This window comes from Adiantum capillus-veneris, chromosome 27, assembly GCF_014529385.1.
Source record: "Adiantum capillus-veneris isolate H3 chromosome 27, ASM1452938v2, whole genome shotgun sequence".
Classification (NCBI taxonomy): Eukaryota; Viridiplantae; Streptophyta; class Polypodiopsida; order Polypodiales; family Pteridaceae; genus Adiantum; species Adiantum capillus-veneris.
In genome coordinates, this window is record NC_140957.1 from 12,405,610 (window position 1) to 12,418,937 (window position 13,328).

The 13,328-nt window shown below is 42.7% G+C and overlaps 1 protein-coding gene across 2 annotated transcripts in view; it reads right to left on the reverse strand.

Moving 5' to 3' along the window:
- Positions 1-11,946: 11,946 nt before the first annotated feature.
- Positions 11,947-13,328, reverse strand: part of LOC147421514 (peroxisome biogenesis factor 10-like) — a 55,865-nt gene continuing 54,483 nt past the window's right edge. The window contains exons 9-12 of one of the 2 annotated variants that reach the window (XR_015186865.1): positions 13,148-13,281; positions 12,923-13,039; positions 12,745-12,830; positions 11,947-12,480 (exon numbers count right to left, since the gene is read on the reverse strand). Coding sequence is in view for 1 of the 2 variants with exons in the window: in XM_086503739.1 (XP_086359865.1) it covers positions 12,378-12,480; positions 12,745-12,830; positions 12,936-13,039; positions 13,148-13,281 (427 nt within the window). In the remaining variant the exon portion in view is untranslated. The remainder of the gene's footprint in view (positions 12,481-12,744; positions 12,831-12,922; positions 13,040-13,147; positions 13,282-13,328) is intronic. The other variant, XM_086503739.1, reaches the window with a different exon arrangement.

A 13,328-nucleotide genomic window follows, 5' to 3' on the forward strand; every position in this document is an offset into this window, starting at 1 on the left:
GCATGGACTTTTATGACTAGCTATGAAAGGCATCCATTCTATTTTCTACTGGCTAACAAAGCCTTAAAACTCCGATGGAGTATAAATATCGTCTTTGTTAACATTGTCACTTATTGCTCCGATGAGACTCGTGGATTTTCTGATATGATACACCTCTTTGGCTTTAGACTTGACGATTATACTCTCATCAACTTGATGAGGCAGTAGGCCCATAGTCAATGGGACTACTACCAACTCATTGAGTATGGTGCCTGGGTTAGGGCGCACACACACACACACGCACACAAATGTCACTGGCATCTGTGCTCAATAATGACCTACCCTATACTTTGGATTCCCTAGTAGTAAGTGTAACCCACTTGGTTCTTTTAAAGGCCTTAAAATCTCTCACCTCTAGTGGGCCCAACCCCCAGCTTGGTCTCTCACCTCTAGTGGGCCTAACCCCCAGCTTGGTCTATCTAAGCTGCCTCTCAGTTTTTGCACCTAACTACCTTGCATTATTATATAGTAGCTTAAACTATAGTCATTTTTAACCAGTGCTTGATGATACCCTGCCAACTATTAACTCTAAACATATATGCGACTTTCCCCTAAGAGTTAAAGGGTGTGATACCACCCTTGTAAGAGTTTTTACCCTTGGCATTTGGTGGCATTATGCTAAACAAAGCATTCATTATGGCACGCTTCCTTAGGCCTTTCTATCTGCACCCGTAATAGTGCTCGTTTCTCTATTTTGCTTGATGACAACATCTGTAGCATTCATTAGGAGAAAGTTGGACTCACTTTTGGGCATTTCAGTTCTAGAGAGAGAGAGAGTGGCGCTCGACCAATGAGGAAGAGGCTAACGTTACGTTGAGAATCAAAATTTTGGAGCCAAGCTCTTTTAGAAAAAAGGGAGAATATATCATTTTTGTTCATCAAATTGCACAATTTTACGCTTTCAAAGCATAAATGCCATAAGTCGTACTAACTCTGTACCAACGAATTTCAAAAACTTTCATTGAAGACTCTAGTATCTATGTTCCCGCCCAAATATTTCTTTGAGTAGCTCTACTTCCCTCTCAAAACTTTCTTCCCTTTTTCATATTTGTGCTAACTTTTTTGTGTATTCTAGTGCACACCATGACTACTTCTCGAAGGCCTAGCACTACCATTGACTATGTTAGCATTTTTAACAGTTATAATACAAATGATCAAGCATGGATACCATCTCGAATAACTATCGAAAGTTGGGTACTACTGCAAACTAGGAGGAGGAGGAGGAGGCAATGCAATGATTTTGTGGAGGCTTTCAAGGGACAAGTTAAAGAGTTTAAAGTGTGTGCACAAAGCAAGTGGGTGAAAGAGGTCCTCATACAACATGCTTTCCAGCATGCAGACTTAAGGTTGCAAACATCTCCTCCAAGTTTTCCACGGCATCGACCCAACTGTAAGTTATTTTGAGCATCTCACTTAGTGCATGCTTATATTTAAAGATTAAGTGGTGGATATAATCTTTGGTATGTTTCAGATATTTATCCATCGAATAGGACGGATTGGCAACTAGTTGAGAGCATAGTTGGGATTTTTGATGCTTTCATGCATTTATTGGAGAGCAAATGTAGCAAGGAAGACAACACAAGGAACTTGCGGATAATGGAATATTCTTTTATGATATGTCATATTTGGAACCGAGAACTTTCTTTGGTTGGGGTTGTGTAGCTCCTTTGTCACTTCCATCCTTTGACAGTAAGGATTGGTCTTTGCCAGGTTCGCAAACTAGTCAAAGCTTTAGGAATAGGTTGTTTCAGAATATACAAAAGTCCCTCAAGTATTTAATTGCCACAAAAAATAGTTTGGCTCGCACTATTTATGCCTCTTGAAGTGTTTGTAGATTTCTTCTTCGATGAGAAAATAAGAACTACCACAACAATGTTCATTTGCAAGTCTGAGAGTTGTTTGGACTTTTTAGATGATAGTTGGGATAGGAAACAGTCACAGGGCAAAATCTATATTTCGCAAAAGAAGTCTTTAACTTGCAAGTTTATTATAAGCTCTCAAAATTTCATAGTGTCGTTTTACTATTTTAGATATCATCTTCTGAGTGGGCAGCTTATTCCACTTGACTAAGATACAGAGTCTAGCCTCGAGAACCAACCTTTATTAATGGAGCTCTACTTTCGAGACAACCTACTTACTGTGATGGAGACAATGTCAAGCACAACTCTTGCACAACTCAGGGTAGATCTTACATGTGAAGAACTTCCACTTTTGCCGGAATTGTATGCATTCAGTCTCAACAATAGAAAGGTGCCTACTAAATGGATGAATTTTGATTGTCTTTAATACATTGAGACATAGAATCTAACTCATTCTTCTTCTCAGATTCCAAGATGCAAGGAGAAAACAACATTGTGCAAGGAGTCCCTCTCAAATACACTTCACTTAATTGCTTCCACCGGAAGCTAGGTCACATACATTGTGCATGCAATGAGCTTTGATGCCATGCAAACCATGATGTACTCTTCAAAATGACTAATACAGAGACATTTTGTGCCCCTCAAACAATGTTTAAAAAATGTATACTTTTCATTGTCTCAAAACTTTACAAATTGTGTTGTTTCTGTCAAGATGTATACAAAGAGAGGTAGTTATTGCTCCCTTCCCCTCCTACTGATCCCCTGTCCTCTCCCCTGGTTGGTGCCACTGCTCCCCTACCCTCTCCCCAGGTTGCTGCCACTGCCCCCCCGCCCTCTTCCCACGGTTGCTGCTTCTTCTCCCTCGGGGGACACTCGTCTCAGGCATCCTTTCACGTCGTTCAAAATCATGGCCCTCTTCCATGGCTTCCCATGAATCTTGCACCTGTGAAGCTTCCCTCTGTTCTTGCTCTTGCCGCTGACATGTAGCCCATTCCTCTACTTGTGCGACGTCCGCATAATATTGATTGACTGCTTCTTGCATATTTCGAACCTCCTCTTGAGTCTGATGGTATCACTGCGTCATTTCGTCAATGTGAACCTATTCGGACTCCTCAGCTCTCGTCCCTCCCTCTCTTGTATGTCGTTTCACCGAGATTATAATATGTTGGATGGCCATTACAAAAAAATGTCGCACATCATTGGGGTGTAGTTATGTAATTGAAGCTCCTGTAGAAGCGTGATAATAAGAAAGTAAGTAAAGATGTTGCTTCTTTTAATACAAAAGTTGCAGCAAACAAACAATGAAACAACACGATTACTTACGTTTGATACATCCAAAATTTGACCGAGGAGCAACAAGGCATTCAAACAAGTTTGCTAGTCACATCTATAGGCATCAACCTGCGTGGGCACGGTGACCCATTCGTGCGGGATGGTAGTCCCTAGATCATGTTCTAACAAAACATGCTCTACACAGCATACAATTTTTTTCGCGACACTACATACATATTTAATTTAGTCAGTAACACATTACAAAGAGATACTACTTCCAACTGTATCCAGATGTGCCTTACATGTTTACACGACTGTGAAACAACCTGCTTTGCGCGGAGTTTGCCTAGTAGACAATCTTATCTTCAAGGTCAAATAACAACAGACTCCAATGATCACTACACCAAAACCATCAAAGATGAGGAGAAAGATCCTAAATCCAACATGGTTTTTACAAGGCAAGAAGAAACTCAAGATTGATTGTATACAGTGACCAGAAAATGTGCTAGATCAAAATTGACTCTGCTGAACCAGCCCAACAGAGCCAAAAAGGAAACTTCGTTGTTCTGCAACATAGGCGAGATCAACGGATCTATTACGTATATTTTGTTCTGAACATCAGCGGGTAGAAGTGAGATAGCGTGCCTAACACGAATCAATGGTAGCGATTAGACTTTAGATATTTCAGTGGGCTGTCAGTGCCACAAACACATGAGTCAATACCGAGCGATTGGGGCACCTATCAAATTCCATAAGCCACTGATTTGCTTGGTATTGACCCATGTCTTAGCGATAGTGAGCCATCTAATGAACCAAGCATGACTTATAAAGAAAAGCTTTGAGACATAACACATAGCAACGTTGACGATTGCCACGAAGACATGGGTCAATACCAAGCGAGTGGTATAACTATCCAATTCCATAAGCCATTGATTCGCTTGGTATTGACCCAAGTCTTAGCGGTAGTGAGCCATTTAATGAACGAAGCGTGACTTATAAAGAAACGCTTGAGATGTAACACGTAGCAACGTTGAAAACTGCCGCTAAGACATGGGTCAATACCAAGTGAGTGGTATAACTATCCAATTCCATAAGTCACTGACTCGCTTGGTATTGACCCGTCTTAGCGGAAGTGACCCATTTAATGAACCAAGCGTGACTTATAAAGAGCTTGAGAAGTACCACATAGCAATGTTGACGACCGCATCCGTTGCGTTGGAGTTGGAGAAACTGCGCATGCACAAGAAGTCTTGTTGATCAAGGCAACAATATTTGTGCATACACAGGCACTGTGCTGATCAAAACTTGTAACTCCTCTTCGTTTTCTTCGTTGATTTGCTCTAAAATAATCAACTCCTCTCATAAAGGCTCCTCGTTGGATGGCCCTTGTGAAGCAGAGGCTTTCCCTTACCTTGCTTGAGCAGTGGCTGGCTCGTTCTCCTCCCTGGAAGGCACATTTTCCTCTCGTAATGGCACATGCTCCTCCCTAACATGCTCCTCCCTTACTGGCACATGCTCCTCCCTTACTGGCACAGGCTCCTCCCTAACTGGATCCGGATTCTCCCTAACTGGCTCCGGATCCTCTATGCCTTGCTCATTTTGCTTTCTAGCTGGTTCCTCCATAACTATCTATGTTTCTTCCATGACTGCCTTAGGGTCCACCCTGGCCTGCTCATGCCCCTCTGTGGCTGGCTCAGCCTGCCCATCTGTGTCGTTTCTCTCAACCCATGATCCTGTCCTTCTGCTGTTTAATTCAGCCCTAAAAGGCTTTGTCTGTCATGCACGAAGTTGGAGAGGGGGGATGTTAAGAATATCCATGGTTCTACTATCTCGGATAGGTACTAGCTGAAGCAGCCCATTGTAGCGGAAGTGTAGCCTCCGAAGAGTGTCAAAATCTATGGCATGATAGTAACACGATGTGCATGGGCAATCAAGATATATCCATCACTGAAGAATTCAACAAGGTAGCCTTCTGCAATTTCTTGCAGGCAGAGAAGTGCATTGCTGGCCCATCGCATGCCCACTCTCCAATGCTCACAAATCTCTCACACTACTCGCTAGAAACAAAGACGTGGAATGGTCGGTTGCATGTGTTGTTCGATCCTTCGCAGCTCTTGCAGGACACCTCTGTGCGCCTCATATCGTTGTTCTTGCTTGAGCATGCAAAGAGTCACCTGTTGCCCTTCTAGGCGTGGCCTTTGCACGAGGCATCTCTACAAATAGCATAACAGAAAAAGACATGTCATTTGTTGAACAAGGGACTTAAGATTTTTAGGGTCAGCACAAAGCGAAGAAGTGCACCAAATACGGTTGTATTCCCTCTAATCGCTTGGTACTGACCTCAGAAAAGTATAATGGCAAACATCATTAATAAAGACGATGGTTAGTACCAAGCGAACAAGTGCAATGAACAGAGTTTGTCTTCCCTTATTCGCTTGGTACTGACCTCAGAAAATTATAATAGCAAACATCATTAATAAAGACGATGGTCAATACCAAGCAAACAGGTGCAACGAACAGAGTTTGCCTTCCCTTATTTGCTTGGTACTGACCTCAGAAAAGTATAATAGCAAACATCATTAATAAAGATGATGGTCAGTACAAAGCAAAAAGGTGCAATGATGGTCAGTACCAAGTGAACAGGTGCAACGATGGTCAGTACCAAGCAAAGAGGTGCAACGAATAGAGTTTGCCTTTCCTTATTCGCTTGGTACTGACCTCAAAAAATCATAATAGCAAGCATCATTAATAAAGAAGATGGTCAGTACAAAGCATACAGGTGAAACGAACAGAGTTTGCCTTCCCTTATTCACTTGGTACTGACCTCAGAAAAGTATAATAGCAAACATCATTAATAAAGACGATGGTCAGTACCAAGCAAACAGGTGCAACGATGGTCAGTATCAAGCGAACATCCTAAACGAACAGAGTTTGCCTTTCCTTATTCGCTTGGTACTGACCTCAAAAAAATATAATAGCAAACATCATCAGTTGCAACGATGGTCAGTACCAAGCGAACAGGTGCAACGAACAGAGTTTGCCTACTCTTATTTGCTTGGTGCTAACCTCACAAAATACAAGTGCACAAAAGTGTAGTGCACTTGCCTTGAGGGCAGGAGCAGCGCGGGAAGGGGGGCTTTGGGCCTCTTGGAGTGCTCGGCAGTAGGCTGTGGGACTGCCCCCTTGAGGGAGAAGGTCTTTCGGGGCTCTTGTGGCCGGGAGCAGTGTGGGACCCGGTGCTGAGAACCAATGGGCAAGCAAGCAGCGCCGTGGGAAGGGGGGGCCCGTAGGGGCGGACCCGAAACGCTGGTTAAAAGCAGTTGAGCGTGCTTGGATGAGGGAAGTCGGCCGGTCGGCGATGGCCTGCGAATGCGGCCGATCGGGCAGGCAAAGGGGGGGGCGCCGGTCGAACGGCGATTTCCCCGAGACGGCCGGTGGCGACTGCGGACCAGAGTTGCGATTTCAATCGAGTTCACCGCCTTGCTGAAGTCCGCCTTGGGCGCCCAATTGGGGAGTGGCTGCCCTTAGAAAATGGTCAAAGACCCCTAAAATAGGAGGTTCCCACCACGTGGGCTCACAAAGGAGGTGTGAAAAAGTTTGATGAGCATTAAAGGAGTCAAAACACACACACAAAGGATTAGCTATCACAAAGAAGAGAGAATGAAGCTTTGTAAGTTCGAATCTTTGCTCAAAGTGTTAATTGACAAAATGTAGCTCAAATTTTGTGTGGTTGGGCTTGATTGAAAGCTCTCGAGGCAGGCTACACACACACACACTAATTGCAAATGCCAATTAACCTAAAATAAGGAGCAGCCGTTGAATGCAAAATGCAAGTTCTTGGAAATTGAATGCAATCTAATGCTAATTCTCTCCCTAATCAAGTCTACCTAGCCATGGAGGGTAGTGGCCTCTTGGGTGTGCCAAGGACATGCCCACACATAGCTAGATTAGTGCTTGATTAGTGAGATATGCAACTTAACTATGAAACTGTTAATGGGCCGTGACAACAGTTATGCAATGCTAATCGATCTAATGGAGATGCTAATGACTAACACACACTAATGCATAATGAAAATCCTAGCTAGCACACCATAGCTCTGATACCAAATGTTAGGTTTTGGATCGTTCTAGCTATGGTGGATGAAAGAGAAACATGGTGCAAGTGTGTGAGTGTGTGTAAGCAAGCTTATCACTCAAGCGAATTAGGTTCCAAGATAGATTAGCTTGGACTCATAAACACAATCTTGAGTATTGACTTAGCTTAGCACAAGCTCACCATAGACAAGCATGTAGTGCAAAAATGAGTTGTTGATTATTGATTCAAGAAATGAGCTTTAAGTAGCTCTACAGCCTTGCTCCACAGTATGTGGGATAAATCCACTCTCCTCTCCTTGAATCACACCTTAGGACAAAGCTCACACTTTACATAAACTTTGTAGCAAAAGGACATATGGGAATTATGCTTGCAAACCTGCTAAAAACTGCATCCCGATGGGTAATGGTCCAATGCCCAAAGATGAAGACGACATGTGAACACACATATCCGCCAACATGATCATGTGGTTGCATCTAGGGACGTGTGGGTTGTGATTGTATAAGCATTGTTTCAGCTTATAAGGTTTTACTCGGTTTTTAACATGTAAAAACCATTTTTAAAAGAGGGCGGCCGCCCACTATATAAGGAAGCCACCTGGTAAAGAAAAACAAGAAATCCCAACGCTCCCACTCTCATTCTCTTTTTGGCAGAAGCAAAAGCGATCTCTATCTGAGGCGTCCCGAACCTGTCCTATTTTTGTTGGAAGGATGCCCCGTACTCTTGCCGGCTGCCAGGAACTATAAAAGCGAACCCTCTCGCACTCTCAATATGAAGAAAAGGCCAGCGATAGCAAGGAGTAGGGGCTGCTACAGATTTTTGTTGTGAAGATGACGACGTCGGTGATGGCCATGGCTGCCCCGAGTGTACCGGATATTGCCAAGATTATGTAGGCGAGTTCCATCACAAAGACGTGCCTACAAAGATTTTTTCCATAAGGACAAGTTATCGTAGACGGGGCTAATTTACAAGAAGGAACCCAAAACACATCTCTTCTATGTGTAGGATTGGAAGAGAGGTTTCTCTATGTAAAGATCTCTTCTGGGGAGTTGCTTTTCGAGCGTCGAGACTTTGAAGGTAACGTTTTTTTATATGTTATGATCTTTGAGTATTTGTTTGCAGGTGTACTTTCTCTTCGTGAGGGAGTAGGAGCAGAGGAAGGCATAAGCCTCTGCAAGAAAAAAGCGCTATGAGGCATAAGCCTCTGCAAGAAAAAAGCAGAGTTATTCTGTAGGAAGAGAGCTCTTGGAACAGAGAAAAAAAAGTTGCAAGGATGCCATGTACCGACTCTCGAAGGTGAGATCCAGAGGCAAGAAACTTGCTTCTAGAGGATTCATTCTAAGGAATGGAAGTTCCTTGGAATAGGGTTTTGCCCTAGGAATAGGAAGCTGAGGCTTCCACAAATCATCGAGTCTAATTCTATAACGAACATGGTCATACGTTCGGTTCAAGGGCTTGTATGCACTTCTCTCTTGTAATAAAGCGACTTTTACGTGGGGAGACCAACCCATCTTTTGGTCCCATTACTGTGTCGATCTTCTCACTCTCTATCGCTCTCACTCTCTCCATTTCTCTATATATCCTCTGGCTTCAATATTAAGTGATAAAATCTATTTATCCAAGTATATTTTATATTGTTATGCGCTCTCGTTTGTGACATAGTGTGTTTCAAGATTCCGATGATTGAGACTAACGTGCCAATGGACAAGGGAGGCTATAGAAACTACCCACGGGTCCCAAGGCTCAAGGAAAGAGAGGAAAGGGAATCAGTTGGTAGATCAGAGAATTACCCACATCCAGATTGAGGTGCCATGGACAGGGAGGCCAGAAGGGCTACCAATAGGTCAAAGGACATGAGAAAAGAACAGAAAGGTAAGCTACGTCCACCGGATAATTTGGTCAAGCTTACTTTTTGACCCTCGATGCAAAGTGGATGGAGGAAGAGAACCTTGCAAATTCTCTTTAGAGAGATTTTATACCTTGAAGCTTTTGGGCTATTAGCAATGTTTATGCCCAAAGTCATCGATGAATCAACAAAGTTGATCTAGTCTAGTGCCGATTGGACAAGGGGGACGCTACTTCAATCCTTCGTCACAAATTGCCTAGATTAAATAAAGTCACTAATTTCTCTTTGATACTTTAGGGTGCTGACAAGCAGACAATATTTTGCGGAATGACTTTATGAATTATGTGCACTTAAGTTGAAAATTTCCTTGATTGAACTGAAAACATTTGCTCTCTCATGTGTATATAATTAGAGACATGTAGAGAAAGATGAAATATTTTGCAGCATTTTGTCTGATGAATGATTTGAACTTAGTGCATCTAAACATCTTTTGGAGATTGGTAAGATATGGATGTGATGCCTAAGCGAATAATATTCTAGTGCATCAAGATGTCTATTTGGATGAAATGACTGGAAACTATTGCGAGTGCATCAAGTGTTCCGAAAGGATGTGATAGCTACACAATGATCTACGTACATCAAGAGTTCTAGAGGGACTGAGATGGCTAGATTGAATGATTAAACACAATGTTCAGTGTGAACTAAGTGTGTGATTTGTGAAGTGCATGCTATGTGGATGTTCTATCTTGTGCGGATGGTCATGGGCATGATCTACTTGATTGCAATGTGAAATGAAAAGATATGAATCTGGCAATAACAAGATTTAGTAGATCAAGATATCCATGAAAGGATCAGTGTGGCCTGGATGTGATTGCTAAATGGTTACAATGATCAAGATATGTATCTGAGACCCTCGATAGAAATGTGATTGATCAGTGACTGATGTCTTTGTAGAAGTGCTGGATTGGTGGCCGTGGGGCCAGAAACCCTAAAAGATGGGACCTTCCTTTCGGGAAAAGTGCTTTTGAACCTGATGCTTTTGGGGCTCTAACTTTTGGGCAACCCTTAAAAGTTTATAAGAGCCCTTGGGCCACTCACTTTGTAGAGCATCAAGATGCAAAGAATAAGAGCAGAGAACCCTCTAGAGTTGTACTTTGCAATGATCAATAATAAAGAAATACCGAAAGGGACATCCGTCTTCGGAGCCATTGCTTTTGTGCACGAAACTCCGCCATGACGTGTCGACTCTCTCTCTCTCTCTCTCTCTCTCTCTCTCAGTTAAGTGACTTTGAAGTTTCTGTTTGTGTGTTGCTATTGGTTTCTCGCTTGGAGTGTCCAAGCATGTAACAACAGCATTGATTTCCTCGCAACACATGATAATGGATATTATGAATATCCAAACCCCCATGCGCCTTAGGAGACCACACTCGATAAACGGCCATAAGGCAAAAGCTCTTCTTGTAACTGGATGTTTTCCACAAAAGACCCATTGCAAAAGACATGAATGGAGCAAGCTTCTATTTTGTGCACATGACTGAAGGCAAGAAGAACTAAATGTACGCCATAATAATTGCTTGCACAATCCTTACGTACATGTAACGACCAAGTAGAAAGCTTCCAATAATCAATCTTTTGCCTTATCTTGTGCGTCACCCATCAAGCCATTTGCGAAAGAGTGAACTACCAGCCTATTTCGGTAACCCAAGTACCATTCGAGGAGTTAATGACCTCCCCGGGCCATATGTCCTTATGCTGGGAGAGTGCTTTGAGAGCCAAGAGTTTTGATTTCTTTAAGTTGACAAAGAGGCCAACAGCCGACCCAAACAAATCCAAACTTTTATTAACTTCTTAACATCATGCGGATCATTGCGAGGCATAAATAAAGAATCATCCACAAATGCTTGTGCTATAATAAACTTTCCCGTAGGCAAATTCAGCCCCTGAAGTTCCCTAGTTCGCATTACATTATCCAAATACAGCAGCAAGGGATGTGTGGCCACCGCAATAAAGTAATGCACTTAATGGACATCCTTGTCTAAGCGATCTTGGTAACTCCCAACGCTGAGTAAGCTTGGAATCAAGAATCAGCGAAGCATAACTATCCTGATACAACCAATAGACCGCCCACTGCAACCTTTCACCAAAGCCTAAACAAGCCATGGTCATAGCAATGTAACCCCAACTGACTGTGTCGAAGGCTTTTGCAATGTCAACTTGCAGCACTAAAACATCATGCTTTGTATACTTAGCATACTCCATGCCGATGTATACGTTTGCCAGATTATCATTCATCTGTCTAAGACCATATTGTGCTGGGTGAATGCCATTCTTATTTGCCAGCATTTTAGCAACCAGTTTGTAAATAACAGGCATTAGGGTGATAGGACGCCAATCGGCAAATGATTCACATAACTGCTTCTTGGGAAAAAGCTTGACCACACCTTGTTTCCAAGAGTAGGGAATAGATCTGTCCTCCCATACCTTACTAAACATAAAAAGAAGCCGTTGTTCTAGCCAGAAGGTGTGGAAAAATTCTAGCGTCAGACCATCCCAGCCAGGTGCTTTCCATTTGCCCATTGATCGCATAGCAGTATTCAGCTCTTCTTTTGTAAAAGGGGCCTCCAAAGCTGAAGTATCAGCATCAGAAATAATTGGACACACAAATTGGAGAAGCTCCAGGCGAGCTTTGACGACATCCAAAACATCATCAATTTGCGCTGCAAACAATGCCGAAAAGTACTGGGTCGCAGTGCCTGCAAGCTCCTGCATGTTGCGGTCCAGACATTTTTACCCGTCAAACGTCACACACACACGCACACACACATACAAACAAGTGGTACACCGATAGAAATCCTTTACATGGCAATCAAAATTTTGATGAGGGCGAGCAGGCCACGTGCCAGCTCATACATCGCATCTTATACAAAGCCAACTCTTGTAGAGTCACAACTTATCGTGGTTTGCTTTACAATACATTAGAGGAGTGACAGCATAATACCCAACACAGCAGGTTACTGCATCTGATTCTAATCTGACGAAGTCGTATTTTACAATTTTGGGTACATGAGGTAACCAAGTGCCTAATGGTTGCTTTGTAAGCTCTTTCTTCAAAGGAAAAAATGAGTGTATTGTTAAGGGTAGAATTGAGCATTGTAAGAATGACCTTTAAAGAACCCCTTCCAAGGACTCTGCAGCAAACCAGGGGACATAAAGAATGTATGGACAATGTAACTTGGGCGATTCCAATGAAGACATTTTTGAGAGTTGGTTAGAAATGAGCATTATAGATTGGAACCAAATCACAATGTGTCATATGTGAGCGGCACAAGGGGCATTCAGGTTTCTGGTTGCAGCATTCAGCAACACAATCCCTGCATTACATAAAATGTTAAGACTAACATGGAACCTTGCTAAAGACCAAAAGGGGAGCATGTGTCAACCAAATGACATTTGGGGTGCATGGGAGAAAACAAACCTCTGTCTCTGTGCCTCTGATAAGCCTTAATTGGCCAAAACATGTGTAAATTAATTCAAATAAATGATAAACATATACTCATGTCACTGTGCTTCCTTAAGCAAGTGCTCAGACCAGGCATATCTCCATGCATTTTCTGAATGCTAATGAGTGCACTTACCAGCAGAATACATGACCGCAGGGAGTAGCTGTTGGCCATTTCATGGGACCCAAACAAAGTGTACACTTCACTTCAACCCTCATACTCTAAACAGCCACCAGCAAAGCATTAGAAAACAATGATGACAAATTTCAGGCAAGCTGAGAAACTGCCAATGTCTAAATCGATCTAAACTCACGATTGCTCGATACCTCTGGAGAAATGATGCTTGCACTTGCAGAGTCAGATTTTGACAGCCAATAAGCATTACTGATGGCATTCTTGTCTTCATCAAGAATCTGTACACCTTGCCTACCTGAAACACAGTTTATGATAGTTTGTCACTGGAGATTCGAGAAGCATAAAACTCTGAGCTTGCACAAGTACTCTGCTTGGTAGTTGAAAATAGAGGTGTGCAACTAGCCTGAATGCAAGAAGATACGATCCTCCGAGTGTGGTTGCAATGAGTTTGCTAACAGAGAAACGACATTTTGTCGAAACCAGTTGCTGCCAGTGATGCATAGCTGTATCAATAAGAACACTCCAAGCATATGGTACCTGCACATAATAAGGGTTTTAAAGGAACGTGTCAAGAACATTGCCCG